General features: G+C 48.4%; 2 protein-coding genes across 2 annotated transcripts; one reads left to right on the top strand and one right to left on the bottom strand.

The window, feature by feature from the left end:
- Window positions 1-328: 328 nt before the first annotated feature.
- On the top strand, window positions 329-2,094 carry NCLIV_016910 (conserved hypothetical protein; the record flags this gene model as incomplete). The annotated part of the gene is made up of 2 exons (XM_003881883.1): window positions 329-649; window positions 1,768-2,094. 2 exons carry the CDS (start codon window positions 329-331, stop codon window positions 2,092-2,094), a joined length of 648 nt encoding a protein of 215 aa, XP_003881932.1.
- A 2,131-nt stretch (window positions 2,095-4,225) lies between these two features.
- NCLIV_016900 (hypothetical protein) lies at window positions 4,226-18,381 on the bottom strand (the record flags this gene model as incomplete). The annotated part of the gene is made up of 24 exons (XM_003881882.1): window positions 4,226-4,288; window positions 4,940-5,044; window positions 5,871-5,929; window positions 6,467-6,911; window positions 7,491-7,631; window positions 7,850-8,029; window positions 8,846-8,997; window positions 9,390-9,628; window positions 9,955-10,041; window positions 10,306-10,341; window positions 11,301-11,352; window positions 12,139-12,196; window positions 12,361-12,444; window positions 12,778-12,929; window positions 13,483-13,541; window positions 13,754-13,811; window positions 14,140-14,281; window positions 14,820-14,906; window positions 15,559-15,602; window positions 16,610-16,681; window positions 17,055-17,220; window positions 17,529-17,584; window positions 18,072-18,174; window positions 18,337-18,381. 24 exons carry the CDS (start codon window positions 18,379-18,381, stop codon window positions 4,226-4,228), a joined length of 2,685 nt encoding a protein of 894 aa, XP_003881931.1.
- Between the last annotated feature and the right edge of the window lie 782 nt (window positions 18,382-19,163).

Genomic DNA, 19,163 nt, shown 5'->3' with positions numbered 1-19,163 from the left:
GTTCCTTTTCTCCCCCCTCTATTCCCGCTCCTCTGTTCTCTCTCTGCCTCTCTCTCTCTCTTCTCTTCTCTCTCTTCTCTTCTCTCTCTTCTCTTCTCTCTCTTCTCTTCTCTTCTCTCTCTTCTCTTCTCTCTCTTCTCTTCTCTCTCTTCTCTTCTCTCTCTTCTCTTCTCTCTCTTCTCTTCTCTCTCTTCTCTTCTCTCTCTTCTCTTCTCTCTCTTCTCTCTTTCTCTTCTCTCTCTTCTCTCCTCTCTTTTTTCGTCTTTGGTTCCCTAGTCGTTTCTTCTTTTTCCGGTTTTTCGTTTTTTCCTTTTTTTGTGTCTTCGTCATGTTGCAAGCAAACAAGGCGCGCGTAGTGGCCGATCTGGCGTGTGAGACGCTCGAGATTCGCCACGTGGAGCTGCGTTACTGGATCGACGTTTTCAAGAAATTCGGCGTCTTGGCTGCGTTCCTCGGCGGTTTCGCCTCCGCCGTCAGCCTCCTTCACACCCGCGACGCTCCTTCGAACAAGGGTACGAACGTTCTCTTCGTCCTCGCAGCAGGCGCTGCCATGGGCTTGAACCTCGTGCTCATGGTCATCAGCGTCGTTTGCTGTCTCTGGGGACCAGGAAAAGCTCTGACCGGGCGAGGCGATCACTCCTACGACGTGGTAAGACTGGGAGAGAAAAAAACGAGAGGCGGGAGCGCCGGGGAATAGCTCAACAGCCCGTCGATGGACAGACAAAAAAACACGCCACAGTGTGGCGACTGTTCATCTCGCAACAGAACAGACTTTTTTTTGTCAACGCCCAGAGCGTGTGGGAAACTGCCTCGTTTGCAAAAACTGTCTCGCCGTCTGAGGTGTCTACAGACCACACATCCACGCATGTCTGTGTATGTCTTGATACAAAGCTTTACACATCTACAGATGTATATTTATATGGATGTGTCCAGGTACATATATATATATATATATAGAGAGAGAGAGAGAGAGAAAGATAAAGATATAGGCAGATAGAGAGGGAGATATGTGTATGTAGATAGAGAGATATGGATATCGGCAGAGAGAGAGAAATACATATAGGTAGAGAGAGATACATATAGGTAGATACATATATATATATATATATATATATATACATATATGTGGATAGAGAGAAATAGATGTAGATATAGGTGGAGAGAGAGGGATCGAGGTACTTGTAGACACTGTGTCGTGGCAGAGTGTTGAAACCGTGGAGAGAAGGCGCCGGGCGAAGAGCGCGTGTGGTTCGAAGGAGGGAGAGTGATATCTGCATGCATATATGCATCTGGAAAGTGGATGAAGGGCATTCCACCGAGCGTGTGAGGGCCAATTTGCAGAGAGTAACATGCGCCCACGCCCTCCGTCCAGGTGTTTTTGCCCGCGTCGCGTTCCTGTGATCTCCACATTGAAGAAGCACGTGTTCGAACGAGGACATCGCTGCGAAAACACGTAAACGGGATTTCATGAACGAAGCCGTAACCACCCCGCGAGCGTGCAGAGAGCTGCACCAACATGCAAGCATCCACATTTTCAAACACGCAGACATGCATGGCTCTATGTCTGCATCTACAACCGTATCTACCCATGCATGTCTATGTATTTCTGTATCTATGCATACCGCTCTCTGTCTACCTAGACGTCGTATATCTCGAATCTGTATTGCGGGACAGAACAGTGTCGATGTCGGTCTGTGAGTGGTTCAAACGAGGTGTATGTGTGGAACAGACTGTGACGCGCGTCTCTCTTTGCCTTTGTGCATGCAGGCGATTGGCATCATGGAGGACATGTACAGGCACTGCCTGTTGCTCTTCCGACTGGGGCTGCTGTGTTACCTCGCAGCTTCGATCTTTGCAGTGTTTAGTCTGTTTCCAGTTTTCTCTGCAGCCATGATCTCGGTCGTTTTCCTCTTTTTCGGATACCTCATCACCCTCCAAGCTGCGCAACTCCGAGCGAAATTTGTGCCTCAAGTCTTCACTTCGGGCACTTTGAAAGGCAACCCCATCAAAGACATCGGCGACGAGCTCACGGCGAGCAGAGACCCCGGCCTTGCCGGCTTCGTCTTCGACGCCACGTTCGGCAGACGCATCTAAACTTCCAGAAATGAAGACGTGCGCGGATGCAACAAATTTCCTGCACGCAAAGAGCTTGGTGCGTCGACTCTCCTCGCACGCGCGTGTCTGACGGTGTACGCGGACAAAAAGAACGTCGAGAGAGAAAAAAGATGCATGCGCATCTTGCCGTTGCTTGCTGCGCCATCAACGCTGCCAAGTCTCACAGAAATCATCCTTACGCGTACAGCAATGATGCTTACAGATATATATATATATATATATATATGTATATATATGCGTGTAAATACATTTATAGTTGTATATATATATATATATATATATAAGGAAAACCTGTAATTTCGTTCTTGCCTTTGCAATTTGGTATCTCTGTTGTTCCTTGATATGTTTTGCATGCGTGAGGCCGAAAGCCGCTTTCGCATCGTGGTAGGAATGCGCACAGTGTTTACGTTTATACATATATATATATATATATATATATATATATGCTTGTGAACATGGATATTTGCGGATATTATTCTAATGCATGCGTTTAAAGCCACGGAAAGGTAGTGTGTCGGCGAGACGGCAGCGTAGCGGCCGCGCCGTGCGTGCAGGGAACTCACTCCACAGCGTGGAGTTTTCTTCTGTATTGGCGTGAAAAAGAGGGAAAGACAAGTTTCGTGTGTCTGTCGAATCTTGCAAGTTTCACTCTATGAAAACAGGTGTCCGGAAAACTGCAGAGAAAAACGTTTTTTCTCCTCTTCTTCCGCATGCAAACGCCCGAGGGTAGCGATCATCCGGGCGGATTCCTCCACTGTTTACGCTTCCCTCTCCCTCTATACTTCCCTCTCTCTGCCGTTCTCTCGAGTTCTCTCCTCTTTCTGTGTGAAAAAAACTGACCTTCCTCTTCTCTCTGTGCCGAGTTCGCGTCGTCTCTGAAATCTGATAAGCATCTCTCTCCCTCTCTCACTGCTCGATTCTCTCCCTTCTGCGCTCTCTCTTTTACCTCTCTGTATCTCCTTCCCATCTATCTTTCTCTGTGTCTCTTCCTTTCTCTCTCTGACTCCCTCGATCCTTCTGTCCCTCTCAGACTCCCTCGATCCTTCTGTCCCTCTCAGTGTGCCGGTTTCTCTCGCATGTGTCGTTTTCTCTCTCTGCCGTGGACAAGTCGCCTTTCTTCGCAGAGGACGATTCCTTAAAACGTGTTTGCGAAACGGAAGAGAAACGCCGAGGAAGAGCGGCCCGCAAGACGCTTCCGTCGCAGTTTGGCCTGCTTTCTTTCGACGCATGCAAAAAAGAGGGAACGAAAAACTTTCTAGTGGCACGAGCCTGTTCAGCTGCTGGTGTGACAGCGAAAAGTTGAAGTCGAAAGAGACGTCAAAAAGCGGAGAAAGACGCAAAGACAGAGAAGCGCAGAGACAGGGAACGCGAACGGAGGACGTGGCGCAGATCAAGAACAGCCTTTTAGACAGAGGAGGACAGCGACAAAAGAAAATGAACGCAAACCATTCTGGCGACAACGGCAAATGGAGAAAAAACTCGCTACGAGCAGGAAACTTTCGACGGTCTCGAGTGAGACAGAGACGAATTTCCATGGGGCCTGAGAGAGAAAAGAAAAATGCAACAAACATCCTATGAGTCTGCGAGGTTCCACGACAAAAACACACACCGACTCAAATCAGATCTTTCTAAAATCAGACCCATACACAAACGGCCATCAACACAGTCCTCAAAAAGTACATACACAAAATAGTCCTACACATAAATATGTAGGAGATTCTATGCAGGAGTCACGTATTTCTGTTTATACACGTGGGCGTACAAAAACACGTGTGGCTGTACGCATGACTCGTGTTTTTCTGTCTATACGAATATACATATAAATATATATATATACATATATATGAATTTATATGTATTATATGTGCGAATTACTGTACGAATTTGCATGCATATGGATACGCCTGCATAGGTAGGAAATTGCGTGCATGCAGGCGACCGACACCCGCAGGCTACAGAATGGTGACCGATGGGAAGCTGCTGTTTAATGTTGGAGTTTTTTCTGGATCAAGTAGGAGTATATTTGCGAGACGATATTTGAAACCAAGAGGTGTCTAGGGCCTTCACAGAAACAGAGATGCATGGAGACATGCGTGCTACCCGCGCCATCTCAAGGGCAGTCACGACTGGGGAAAGTATGAGGAAAAAGAAAAAACGAAACTTGCCTCTTTCTCTGCAAACACGCAGCCACACAAGAGAGAAAAAAGACGCGACGATGCAAGAATCCGCCGAACGATGGCGAGGTTCGTACGCACAACAGACATCTCAAACGTGCACACAACCACATACACTTATTATATATATATATATATATATATATGTATATGGAGAGGAGGTCTACATGACAGTGTCCCTGTGAACATTCGATAGCAGTGAATGAAGAGATACACAGGCAACACAGATAAGTGCGCTTGTCTCCGTGACTCTCGACTTCTTTCCGACCACAGAGCAGTGAGGACACATCAATTTCTCTCTCTAACGCCTATCCCTCAACACACGAATAGCCATTCAAAAACATATATGTAAATGTGCCCAAACATGTCTGCATGCCCAATCATATATATATATATATATATATATATATATATATATGCAAATTGTTTCTACATCCATATATATAGTCAATTGTGTATATATGTATATTTATAGGTTTTTGTATACATATATATACAGTAGACTATATATATGGATGTACAAACAATTTGCAAATATATATATATATATATACATAGGATTGGACATGTTTGTGCGCACGGAGGCTAGCATAAAGGCATGCATCATATGGAAGGCGAAAAGACTGGAAAGAGGACAGGTTGCGGCTTACGCTGGAGTTTTTGTGGTTTGAAGTTTTTTCTTTCGCCTCGCCTTCCTCAGAGGGACTGGTTCGGGCCGCCTGCGCAGCGTCTTTCTCTGCTTGTTTCTGGATTTCCTGGCAAAAAAAACGGAGCTCGAAGAAACCGGGTTAGAGCAGCAAAGAAAGCGACGGCAGAAAACAAACAGCCAGAGACTGCCAGCGGCCCCGCGACCGGAAAAACGACAAACGGTTCCTTCGGTTTCATGCAAAATCTCAGAAGCAAAAAAATTCCCTCTCATCTGCTAAACGTCTTCGGTCGTTCCATATCCATACGTATGTGTGTGCATATATATACATATACATATTTATACATATATATACATATATGTAAATATATAACGTATATGTATGTAGATGTCGGTGGATTTAAGGACATCCACGGACAGGCACATACGGACGTAGAGTCACAGAAAGATATAGATATTTGCATACAGCGGGAGCGATATAAAGAGATGCAGAGAGATGGAGATCGATGTCAAAAGTTGCATGTATAGACGTCGATATCGATAGGTACAGCCAGGAAGAGAGGAAAGGAATTCCAAGATCCGTACAAAAAGAGATTGGGTCTGTGTTTGAAGACACGCATATATCACAAATCTAAAGGTCAATAGTGAAGAGAGGCGCACGAGTGTGTTCAGTTTATTTCCACATGATACACAGGTGTCGATGAGAGCGCGAATACCGGAGCAAAGGAGAGCGGTACATGTTTTCACATGTGAAAGCGAAGGAGGATAAACCGACATAGAGACGCTTCCACGACATGTCGAGCGGCCGAGTGTGGCACAAGTGTGGGCATCACGAAATCGGCGCAACTGCAACAGCGACATCAGAGGCGAACTGAACGCGGTTTCTCCACTTCAACTCGCTTTTTCGTCTCAAACGGCTCTCGTTTTCAACTTACGCTGATGAGTTCCTGACGCAATTGGTCACATTTCACTTCAATTACGTCTTTTTCGAGGCCTGCACGCAGGGGCGTCAAACGACGCACACAAAAGCGGATGGAACGTCACACCTGGATGCACACATACAAGGCAGTCCTCCTCTCCCCCTCTATCTTCCCTTCATTCTCTTCTCTGTCTCTTCTCTGTCTCTTCTCTCTCTCTTCCTCTCCTTCTTCCCCCCCCCTCTCCCCCCACCCTTTCTTCCCTCTCTCTCCAGATATCTGTTCTGAAGCCAGCAGAGACGGACGCGCCTCAGCGGGGCGCAGCCTCCCTGTGCCACGCCCAGTGAACCGCGATCCCTGAAGCCACAACTTCCACGGAAACCCGATTCGCATGCACGGTGGCGCAGGAGGGCGGAGACCGCGAGAGAGAAAAGACAATGCCCACTTTCCGACGCAAGACGACTAGCAGGTATGCATGCACGCGTGGTCTCGAGGCCGTGTTCGGATCATCGGTGGAGACTCTTTCAACCTTGAGAACTGGGGCGAAAGAACCTTCCGGAGATGGGCGCACGCACGTGAGACCGACGCAGCGTTTTGTGGCAACGGGCGCGCACCTTTCTTTTCGAGTTCGATTTGCAGCTGAGTGACTTGCAGCTCTACTTCGCGCATCTTCATGCGGTCCATCGCTGCGCGTTTTTCTTCCTTCTCCTTTTCCTCTGTCTCCTTCTCTCCGTCCTCGAAGATCTTCTCGTCTTCTTCCGGCAAGTCGAAGATGTCGTCGGACGATTCGCTCTTCACTTCCGCCTTGGCCAGGCAGCCGGCGCGATCGAGCGCGTCTTCCTCGGTCGGCTTATCCGCCTCGTCTTCCGCAGCAGGCGCACTCGACGGCTCTGTCTTCCGCTCTCCTCCCTCTTCGTTCTCGCTCTCTGGAGTCTCGCCCGCGCCCAAAGAGGCCAAGGAAGACGCCCAAAACGCCGCCAACGCGCCTGCGTCTCCCGAGGCTGCTCGGAGCGCAGCAGCCTTCCCCATCGAGGAAAGCTGCAACGGCGCGTCTTCAGCCTTCGAAAAAACAAAAAGTGCACAGACACACAATCTCCGTATTCGCGCATGCATATACACATACACAGTTAAATAACCATACACAGTTATACGATGAATATGTGCCTTCTTTCTGACGCCTAGGCAGCGACGCACGGGGGAAAACGTTCGGTGGGGGATACGTGAGGGAGATGCACGCGCGAGAGGCAGAGAGAAGGAAAGCGAGACACATCAGAATGCGCAACCCGCGGGCTTGTCGAAACAGGCAATTCTGCGCATCTGTACCGTGCTCGCAACGACTAAGACAAATCGCGAAACGCACACATCTCGGCAACGCTTTTCTCACGGAGAGTTCCAAACCTAACAGTCGTCCGGACTGTGCACAGCTCCACAAACACATACACGGTAGTGACTCCATATCTACATATATGCATATAATTTATATATATATATATATATGTATATGTATTTGTGTATCTCTGGGAGTTTTTTTGAGTTTCCAAGAACCAGAATCACACGTTGCAGAAAGACGTCCGAGCTCCAATGGGCAGTACCAACTCAAGTATAAGCCGCCAGCGAGAGCGGCGCATTTGGACATACCTCGGTCTTTAGCTGCAAATAATATTCGCTGCATGCAAGGCGGTCGATCGCGCCGCCGGTGGAGCTGCCGCCGCTGCGGGCGGCGACGCCCCGCTGCAGGCAAACTTTTTCCAGTTCCGACTTGTCTAGGCGATGCCATTGCTGCGAGAAAAAAGACACAAAACGAAACAAGGACGGAGTTCAAATATGGGCGAAACAAAGAAAAGAACGGGGAGAAGAAAGAGAAGCGAGAAGAGAGAAGGAGGAGAAGAAGGAGAAGAAGCACGGCAGAGACGGAGGGAGGGAGGAAGGGCAAAACTCAGAGAGATGTTCCCGTAAGCGAGTGCACGCTCGCGAGGAGTTTCGTTTCGTGTCCTTACGAGAATTTGTTCCCTAAGCTGGAGGGGATACTTCGCCAAGAGGCGCGCCTCGGTCGCAAGCATCGGTTCGCCGTCCAGGCCGTCGTCGACGAGGCTCGCGGCGTCTTCAGGCGGTTCCGCCTCCTCTGGAGACTTGAGCTGCGCAGGGAAATCCGAGGAAAAGAGTGAAGCCTCCAAGCCCTGGCGCGCAGACAGAAGAAAAAAAAAACGAAAAAAAATCAGAGAAGCTGCGGAGCCACCGCGAGCGAAGAAAAACGTCGAAGCATCACGCGAGACAGAGAGGACAGACGAAACGGACAGGACGAGAAGGGAGGAACAGTGAATAGCATATGCGCACGCGTTGTGTACGAATGGTTTTCACAATCACACAAAGGAGGGAAAACGAACTGCAGGTGAAAAGTAGTCACGAGTTCTCGCTTTGTCACAAAAACAAATCCAGATTTCTTGCCTCATTGGCGGCGTTCTCTTGCCTCTCGCCTTTGGAACTTGTCACTATTCCCGCAGCATCAGAAACCAGGAACCTTTACACATGCCTCACAAGAACATACATCCGTTGTGTCCATGTCTTTCCATGTCTATATCTACATATATAAATATATAAATATATATATCTATATATATAGATATTTATGTATGTATGTCTACGTATTCAAAGCTTTCACGTCTATGGTAGAACTGTTTATCTCTCTGTAAGCATTCAAGTCTATGTAGGGCCGTTTGAAGAAACCGAAATCCCTGGTTTCTCTTTTTTTGGGTCGCTGGCAAGATGTGGCGGCTTTCCAGCAGAGAACACGAGGGAGTTGGGGAACCCCCTCGTGTTCAACCTCAGGTTTGCAAAAAAAAATCTTCAATCCTTTCCTGTGCCGCTGAGCCAGACAACTTTAAAAGGAATTGCTAAACGTAGCCACGGGCGAAGAAAACGGAGTCTGATTAGACAGGACTCTGACACAAAAAGAGGCACGAGCGCGCATGCAGGTTTGCATGGAACTTCCTTACTTGGAGAAACGAGGGGGAGTAAACCGCCCAGCCTGTCCAGATGCGAAGGAGACGCTTCAGGAGGCGTCGAACTTGATACTTTTGTCTCCTCGCTTCCTCGGGAGTTGTCTCTTCCTGCTCAGCTTCTTTACTCGGCGACTCGCCGCAAAAACCTAGAGAGACAAACAAAACAAAGAGAAACCCCTGCATGCAAGGTTCACTCCCGTTCGCCTGGCCTTGTCCTCTCTGTAATACGCGCACCGATCACCTACACACTGACGAGGTGTTCTCTCCCAAAACTCGTATACGCAAATAAAGACATAACTCATACCTCGCTCGATTTATACACATACACGTATATACGTATTTAAGTTTCACTCAGGAATTCATACATACCCGCATACACACATGTGTCGGTGCACGCCTTTTCATGACGAATACGCAAAACCAATTGCGCATATATTTATATATATATATATATTTATTTATTTATATATTTATTTATATATATGTATAATGTCTGGCTGTACGGATGAAGGTGGTCCTTTGCGAGTGTGTGACGCACGCTGTGTCCAGTGGAGGAAGATTTTGGGGAGGTATTTTTCGAGACTCGCGCGGTACGACCAGGCGCACGGCGTCGGAGCGGAAGAGTTGAAGAGGATGTCGGAGAGAAGGTAGAGGCGCGCGATTTTCGTGTTCAGATCCGTTTCCGACAAAGTGAGAGCCTCGTAGAGACAGAGCGCGATCTCTGCTGAGCAGTTCGCGTGACTCATGCAGAAAATCATCGCGCTTTTTATCGATTCTCTGAAAGGCAAAGGCGGAACGCAGACACCCAGGCGGCGGCACGGGATTCGCACGGAGAGAGAAACCGATGCATGTATCCACAAAAAACTGATCATTTGAAGAGGACCATTTATGTTTATAGGGAAGGCGTGCAGATACACATATACAGGTCAGATTCGCACACATAAAAGTCACCGACATACATTTGTACATATAGACTGAGACACAGCAAGTACATATTCTTTGTTGGATCTTTTCGAGTGCACTCCTATACGAAGGTAGCTGAGAATACAGGTTGTTGCGGAACTGCGGAATTGCACGGCTTTATTTGCCTAGTCGTGTCTTACCTCTGTCGAGTGATGTCTCGCAGGAAATCCTCGAGAGTGTCGCGGTCCCCTGAGCCCAAACGCTCGCCTCCTTTCGCCGCGCTGTAGCTGGAGAGAAAAAACAAACGGGAAACTCCTGGTGAGACTTCTGGAAGGTCGAATAACTCTCGGACCAAGCGCACCAGAAAGCGAGACGCGCTTTCGACTGGGCAGATCTCCTCCGCCTCGTCGTTTTGCCGGTGTCGCCACACTCTTTCAGACATGCGAAACGAAGCCTCTGTGTTTACAGGGTTTTGGTAATTGTGCGGATCTGCGCCTTTCGAAAACGGATAGCGTCTCGCGAAAAGACAGAGCGTCTTTTCTAAAACTTACACTGCGTCGTCCTTCCTCTCCAGTTTAGGGCGATGCCTGCAAAGCGGAGAGATGCATGCGACAGGAGAAGGCAAATTCCGGCATCCTTCGCGGCTTCCAGACCACAGATGGTTTTCAAAATCGAGACCGAAACGAACAAGGAAAAGAGAAAAGATGTAATCCCATCCACTTTTTCCCCTTCTCATTAAAACCGGTCCCACATAGGGAAAAAGGACGAACGTCTCTGGGCCCGCGTTTTTCTCTACACGTAACCCCCCCCCCCCCCTGGAGTCCGATCTCCGAAACTATCGAGGAAACAAAAAGGGTGAATTAATACCTAGGAAGATGTACGCAGCCGCAAAGTCCAGATTGGAAAAAAAGAAAGAGACGCAAAAGAAATGGGTTCTCACGACGCTGGGATGCTTGTCTGTTTTCATATCTAACTGAGAAGCGGAAATAATGCACGCGCAACGCAACGGGGTAGTGTCCTGACGGTGCGTTTGAACCCCAAAACTCCGAAACAAATGCGAAGAATCAAAACGCACTAGTTCCTCACAACTATTTACAATATATATAGACTATACCGAATATATAATATATAGAATATATATAGAATATATACATTATATATATACATAGAATATATACAGAATATACATATAATATATGTAGACTATATGTAAAATATGTATAGAATATATATATATATATATAGATGGGATGTAGATTTTTGAGCTGAAAGCTTTTCGCAAGTCGAACCTTTCCTGGAAAAATTTTTCCGGAGGTGGTCGCCACGTTCGCCCGCCTAGGAAAATGTGGAACGGCTCGGTGCGCCAGGACCGGAGGGTGTCGCCTTGGGAAAAGGCGAAGACTCTCCATCTGCAGAAAAGAAAGCAAAAAGCGCGTATGCATGCGTCTGTGCATCAACGCCTCAGGCGAAAGCGCATGCTCCTGCAGGTCTACAATTCGATTCTCGCGTTTCGATTTTCTTGCGTTTCCATTCTCGCGTTTCCTACCTGTAGTAAATATTGTCGGGGGAGTCATGGTCGTACAGAAAGTCGAATTTTCCTAGAAAAAATCGAAAAAAAAAACGGTGTCCGATGAAAGCACAAACGCACACCAAAACACACAGTAACACTCACGCAACCATACGTATATATATTATATCTATCCCTAAACCGGATTATATAATATATATATATATATATATATATATATACGTAGGTCTTCACTCTTGCTGGCATACCAAAATACATATGTAGATGCACACAACCATATATATATATATATATATATATATATATATATATATATTATATATATATATATATATGCCTACATGGTTTTAATACATGTATGTATGTATATGTATATATATATATATATATATGTATACGCCCACGGTGTACGCTTGACTGTGTGGTGTTTCGGGCGTATGAAGACACCGAAACAGAAAAAACAACGCCACCCAAGAGAGGTCCAGAAGTGCCCAGCAGAAGAGGGAGCGGTGATGAGGGGGGACCGAACGACTAAGGAGACAGAGTGCGATGATCCAAAAGGCAAAAACGTCCAGGGAGTTCGACAGGAAGCCGGCGAGACGCAGGAAAATCCAAAAAGAGAGACTCGCGAGGGCGGCCTTGGAGCAGGTCAAACTGCATGCATGGACTGGTTAAACTGCATGCACAGGGTGTCAAAAAACAGCTGAGTAACGCGGCTTGCCAGAGGAAAAAGATGCTCGAGGGGATGGCACGGCAAAAAGGTGGACGAAGCGGAAAGAGGAAAACTGCAAACGCGCATCGGACAAGAACATTTGTGAACGACTGGGAAGAGCCCGTCATCAACAGTGCGTTTTACCATCTTCGGCGCCCCGGGGCGCTTTCTCCATGATTTGTTGCTCAAAGGGATGTCCTTCCTGAATCACGCAAGGAAACGACAGCCACCGCACGAGTGGAGAGGCGGACAGAAGACGCAACCTCAGCGAGAGGAAAGAGAGGACGAGGGAGAGAAAGAAGACGGAGGGAAAAAGGATAGAAAGAGGAAACGCGCAGTGAGTCAGGGCAAGAGCGTTCGGTTTACCTCGGCAACGTATTTCGCCAGAAGATCGATGAGGACGCGTTTGCGCTTATCTTTCGGAACAACGACTTCGACGATGCCCACATCCTGCGTGCAAGCAAGAGAAAATGCATGCACATCCGAGCGTAGCGAACTGCGGGAAGACGTCGCTCATGAGACACCGCCGAACCCGTCCTTTCGAGCGGCTCAAACCAATTTTCTCCTTCTCCTTTGTGTCCTTTGCATGCACTGGCGACTCCTGTTTCAGCCGCCTGCGAGGCAAGCGACTGACGAAACGCTTTTTGTCCAACAAAGGCAAACGCGGAAAACTCCCGCTCTTCCCCCGCATGGTCGGGCACAGACCTTTTCCGGCGAGGCTGGGGGCCATCCACGAAAAGGAAAGGAGGAAACAAGAAATTCTCCGTGCATCTCGACACTTACGTCTCTTCGATCTCTGAATCGCGGAGGCGAATGCTGACTCCTTGAAGACGGAGAAACGAAACCGGACTTTCCAGAGCCGCTCCCAGGGGTGAAAAACCCACCCATCGGAGCTCCTGGCATCGGCGTCGACGCCTTCATGGCCTCGCCCCCCGCTGCACAAAACAAATCAACGAAAGATGTCTTTCTTTCGTGTCCGACCAAAACGCATGCACGCCAGCAGTGGCATTCATCCACATCTGCTTGCGAATGTCTATACAGGGAATACATGTACATATATATGTACGTATATCTGCGTACATATATATATATACATATCTGTATGAATATGTACATGTATATGTACATGTAGACATAATTATATGTACGTGCATATGTGGTATAAAACGTTTCCTTTCATCCGGTTACGGGGGTACATGGCCGGCAACCGGATGGCAATCACGGCGCATCGATGCGTCTCTCTTCAGGCCTTGCACTTTTGACAGAAATCGATTGGAGGCACGGGAGGAAGAGTCTCATCCCAAGACCGACGCTTCTCTCCCGTGCGCGTCGCAGAGACGAAATGAAGGTTTTTTCCAAATTGGTTTACATGTAAAAGAAATCGATAGATTTGTTTGGAAAGGTTCTTGGCCTGGAATGAGGATATGCCGACTTGGACTCGAGAACAGGAGTTTGCTTTCCCATCCCGGGAGTCTCCCGCGTCCTCACCTGCGAGAAGTTGCGACGGCGAAGGGGCTACAACAGGCCGGCCTACGGACTTGCCCCAGCTGTGGGGAAAAACAACGGTGACATGAGCCTCGAGGATGCGAAAAAAAAGCGAAGGAAACAAAGACGAAAACGGCAACGCAAACCCGCCTTTTCCCGCCCCCTGCAGTCATCCAGTTCTTTCTTCTCCTTCCTCTCTTTCGTCTTCTCTTTCTTCTCCTTCCTATTGCTCTCTTTCTTCGAGGCGTCTTTCCCCGCGTTCTCTGTGCCTTACCCGATTCGAATGACCATGCCGTAGAACGCGACGCCGTCCAGATTGTGTTTTGCAGCCTCTGCAGAAACACATCGGAAAGAAGAGTGGAAACCGGGTCTCGTGGAGAAAAGGCGAAAGACGACAGTGTGCTTCGAGAGCGCGCGAAGCCGGCCCTGGAGGCAGGTGTCGCAGAGACTGCCGAGGTCGGCCCCAAACGAGAAACGGAACGGCAGCAGACGCGAACTTCTCGAGACGCACGCGACAGCCGCTACTGTACAATCATCCAAGATGCACTTATCTATCGCAGGTTCGGTCCAATGTCCCGTTATACTGTACAGATCACACGGCTTCTGGTGGGCGCACGCGGCGCATCAGCCGAAAGAAGAGGGGATGCTTGGTCTACGCACCTGCTTGAGGTCTGCTTTCGAAGGACACAAATCCGCAATTCCGGTTTCTCTTCTTCTCCTCTTCCGTCCTCGGGTACATGATCTTGACCGACGTAATGTTGCCATACTTGCCGAACTGCTGGCATAGAAACTCCTCGGTGATCTGCAGGCCGAAGCAAAAAGCCGAAAGGAGGGTCCGAAAACTCTCAAAAAACACCACTGCTCAGAGAGACTCCGGGCGAAAAAAAACGCGCACAGGTAAGATGCACAGACGCGTCTCAAACAGAGCGAGCTGGGGAAAAGAGAAGAGAAAGAGAGAAAGCAGGTGCTAAGCGAGGGACAAAGAGACACTCGAGTCGCATACACCGTGCATACATAAATTTAAACATACAGGAGTACACCTACACATATGAATATACATAGCTCCTGATATGTGGCTAATCGTTACGCATGCATCCATATATATATATATATATATATATATATATATATCAGCAGAGAGCGGTACGGGGGATACACGCCATCCGGTAGTCCCGCACGTAGTTTTTTAAGCGCTTCGAGTTCAAAAAGAAGATGTGAGCAAACAGACGCGGTGGTTCCGACTGCCAAAGAGACCAGAGAAATTTAGAATAGCCGAGAAGCGTCTCAGAGAAAAACAGAAAAACCGAGATTTTTGAAGCAGAAGAGACTGCTCAACGCACTTCGGGGGAGAGATTGCCCAGATACAGATTCGTCGAAGATTCTTTCTCCAAATCAACAGGCGGGGCGCCTGGGAGGCGAGTCGCGTTCTGAAAAAAGCGAAAGGTTCAAAAGCAGAAACCTTTTCATGTCCAGCTAACAGACGAAGATCGCCCTACACGTCAGTCGACGTGCACATACACTTGAATACGTCGATCGAGTGCGGTGTACACTATGTTCGCATAAACAAATATGTAAAAATACTCACAGATATATCTGGATATTGGTATATGACGATATATGGACATGCCTGCTAGCCTCGTAGGTGTACTTGAGTTGTACAGTTAGAAAGCTCGGCATCTATGTCTGTACCGATTTAACGTAACTAGGCACGCACGTCGATACATATATATATATATATATATATATATATATATATGGAGTCACGTGTGCATGAATATACCCATAACCATATATATATATATATATATATATATATATATATATATGAGTGTATGTATGTATATATATATATATATATATGGGTATGTATTAGTGTGCGCCGTAGAGGGAGGAGAGGTCGACGGTGGCGAGAGCTCGAAAGAGCCCAGACGCAGCGAAGAAGGCAATTGGAGTCACCGAGTTTGAGAAACGAACGAGCATTTCCTTCTTAGGAACATGTTCGAATGTGAAGCATGAAAGAAGAAGCTCGGAAGGAACGAAGCCGGCAAAGAAAAAAAGGAAAACCCGAGAAAAACTCACCTCGATCGCAGTTAACTGCGCCCTTAACACCATCCGTTCATCTTCTGAAGGGAAAAAGAAAATGGGGATGAAAGCAAAACTCCCGCCGTACGTACACTCCACCCACAACTCTTACAGACGTCATCCGCGCTTGTGCACCCATCTCTATGAATCTGAACCCCAAACCACAAAAGAAATAGATGCAAATGCATGTAAATATGGAGAGGGAGAACTCGGTACTCTTTGGTGCATGTCCACGTAGAGTCCCAAACAAACCCAGGACAACCAGCGCAAGCGTACACGAGCAGCAAACGCGTATATATATGTATCTATATATATATATATATATATATATTATATGTATCTATATATATGTATCTATATATATATATATATATATATATTGTAGGCGCAATTATGGCCAGGCTAGATGCATGCACCCGTGTGTCCCGATGTGTATGGCGTCTGTGCCTCCCTGGGTATTGCACGTGTAGGACCAATTTCCGGCTATTCAGGCCTTGCGACAAAGCGGCGGCAACTCCCCAGAAAAAGCTTATAAATAATCCTGTCTCAGACCAGAAGCGACTTTGGCAAAAATCGCTTTGGACAGAACCAAGCTGGCATGTGCACCGGCGACGTCGGCAGAAAGCAGGGAGAGAGTGAAAGGGAGAAAGAGAAAAGGGAGAACGTGGAAAAGGAGAAGGTGAAGAAGGGAAACCAGCAGGAGATAGAGGCAGATTGAAAGAGGGATAGATAGATAGATAGATAGATAGATAGATAGATAGATAGATAGATAGATAGATAGATAGATAGAGATAGAGATAGAGATAGAGATAGAGATAGAGATAGAGATAGAGATAGATAGATAGATAGATAGATAGATAGATAGATAGATAGAGAGAGAGAGAGAGAGAGAGAGAGAGAGGGAAAAGCCTGTTGGGCGCGGGCACAGCTCGGATGAAACGGTCACGTTCTTGGCGCGCATGTCCGTGGCGAAGCAAGGCTCTCGGAGCGTCGGCCACGGGTTTCGCGCGGCCGCAGGAAGGGCCGAAAACGCCCCATCCACACGCACCTGTCTTTGTTTCCGCCAGCTGTTTGTACAGCTGTTTCTTCTTGTCAATTAGCTCTTGCTTCTTCTTGATCTCTGAAAAAAGTACGCAAACGTCAGCGCGCATGCACGTGGTCCCCGATGGCATAGAAATTGTGATTCCTTTGGAAACGCGAAAAGAGACCCGACGCGTGCACGCGCAACCACTTTGTCGGCCGCTGGCCGTTTCGCAAGCGACGGGAAACACCGCGTCAGCATCCTTCCAGAAAAAGTCTACCACTGAACCCCTTTTCCGACGCAAACCCTCCCACCTCCCCCTTTTCACCCAGCTTCTCTTTCTTCTCAACCCCCACCTTAGCCGCTCCTTCATCTTCTCACCTTCTTCCTTTACTTCTCGTCTTTCTCTCTCCTTCCTCTCTTGCTCTCGTTCTCTCTCCTTCTCTTCCTGTTCTTTTGCTCGCCTCCTTACCTTCCAAGAACGAGTCTATCTCTTTCTTTTGGTTTCCTTTCGTCGGTTTCTTCGCGGTCGAGGGTGAGGCGCCTGGCGCCGCTGCTGCGGCCGCGGCTGCGGCGGCTGCGGCGACGGAGTCTGCATTCGCGGTGCTGGCCGGAGGCAGCCACAGCCCCGCTCCCGGCTGAGCATCGCACAAACAAAAACGGAGGATCTCTTGCCGGCGCTTCCCCACTTCGCGCGCCGAGACGCGCACGCAGAGAGGCGGGAAAATACTCCCAGCGCAGGCCAGGCTGAATCGGGTTTCTCCCCAGATGCGCGTGTGCGTGTGCTGAGGCACACTGATGCAGGCGGACGTCTCTGCGTCTTTTCTCAAAGGGAGCAGTTCGATGCAGCTTGCAGGGGTTTACGGACAGAAGGTGTCGAGGAGAAACCACGATTTCCAAAAAACAGAGGAGTCGAGGGGAAAAGAAAAAAAAAAGCGCAACTGACCTTTCTAGGCTCCCGAATGACGCTGGTGTTCCCCGAATTTGGATCGAAGACGCCTCCTGAATCCAGAAAGAAAAATCGCCACAGCTTCGCAAAGCGGTCTTCCCACAGCCAGCATCGACGTAGATGTGATCATGTACATATATATATATATATATATATATATACATGTCAATGCAGGAACGCAGATGTGAGCATGTACATATATATATATATATATATATATATACATGTCAATGAAGGAACGTAGATGTGAGCATGTGCGTGTGTGTGTAAGTTTATTTGCAGTATATACATGTATGTGAATCAGGATGTGAGCATGAGGATGTGAGCATGTATGTGCGTACATGGAGGTTTCTTCATAACTACATATATAGATAGATGTAGACGTAGGAATGTGGATGTAGGGATGGAGGGATAGGAGTGAGGTCCGTGAGCGTTTTCGAGTGTCCGTCTCTGTGTCGGAAGTTGCGATGATCTGCGCGAGCGTCTCTCTCTCTCGGTGCAAGGAAAAAGCGAAGCGGCTACGGATCTGGACGGCCTTACCGCGAATGAAGTTTCTCGACGGAGTGTCGGGAGGAGTCGGCGGGTCATCTGACTGAAACGATTTGCCCAGGTCCGACATGCCTCTCGCTCTCTCGTCTGGGCCCTAGAAGACACCGAAACAAACACGCGAATCAGGGGAAATAAAAAAATGCGCATCAATACATGTGCGTACGAGCGCATGCAAGGAGACGCTAAGGCGCCAAAGAGAGACGCTCGAGACGGAGAGACAGAGAAAAGAGAGAAAGAAACGGAGAGAACGGCTTACCGAAGAAAAACCTCCGCCGCCTCCCCAGCCGAGAGGCCCCGGCATGGTGAGGGAAAAAGGGGTGCGACGCAGTGGAGCAACTGTTCAGCAGCCTCCAAAGAAGAGCGGAGGAAAACGTCGAAAAAGACGACTTGACCGCACTCGCGGGCTCTTGTGCGGAGGAGAGGAACGGCGGCGAAGAAGGAAACGCGCGAGGCACGAGAGAGAAAACGAGAACAACGGAACAAGAAGAGGCAGCAGACAACACCTCACGCAGTGGGGGTATCTTGCGACATATGAGAGAGAGAGGAGAAGGAAAAGAAGGAGGGAAAGAAGAAGGAAAAAGAGGAGTTGAAGACGATTTCGGAAAGAGAACGCATTGATCCTGACAACCCGGCCCTTTCGGCAGAAACGAAAGAGCCAAGAGAAGGCCGCGAAGGAGGAGCGGCAATATCGGAAAGAGAAAGTTCTTTTTCCCGTGTCCTCAGGCGACAAAAAGCACGGCCCTCTTCACACATCCCTTTCGCCGTCTGGTAGAACCGCACTGTTCCTGAGACTGCAGTCTTTCCTCAGGCGCGAGAAGACGTTTCTTTCGACGTGGCACGCGTCTTCCCCCTCCCCCCCGGCCTCAGAAGGGGACCAGTCGCGTGCGAAGGTGCCGGCAAACTTCGCAGAAAAGGGACCGTCGCGCGATCAGACTCTCCGCCGCCACAACTGTCTCCGCGCTTGCTCAAGACCGCGGGGGAACACTTATTCAGGGGAAAGAGAGACAGAATGAAGGGAGACAGAATCAAGGGAGACCGAATAAAGAGAGACAGGAAAGGTGAGAGATGGGAGAAGAGAAAGGG

This window comes from Neospora caninum, chromosome VI, assembly GCF_000208865.1.
Source record: "Neospora caninum Liverpool complete genome, chromosome VI".
In the NCBI taxonomy this organism is placed as follows: domain Eukaryota; phylum Apicomplexa; class Conoidasida; order Eucoccidiorida; family Sarcocystidae; genus Neospora; species Neospora caninum.
This window is presented reverse-complemented; position numbering and strand designations above follow the sequence as displayed.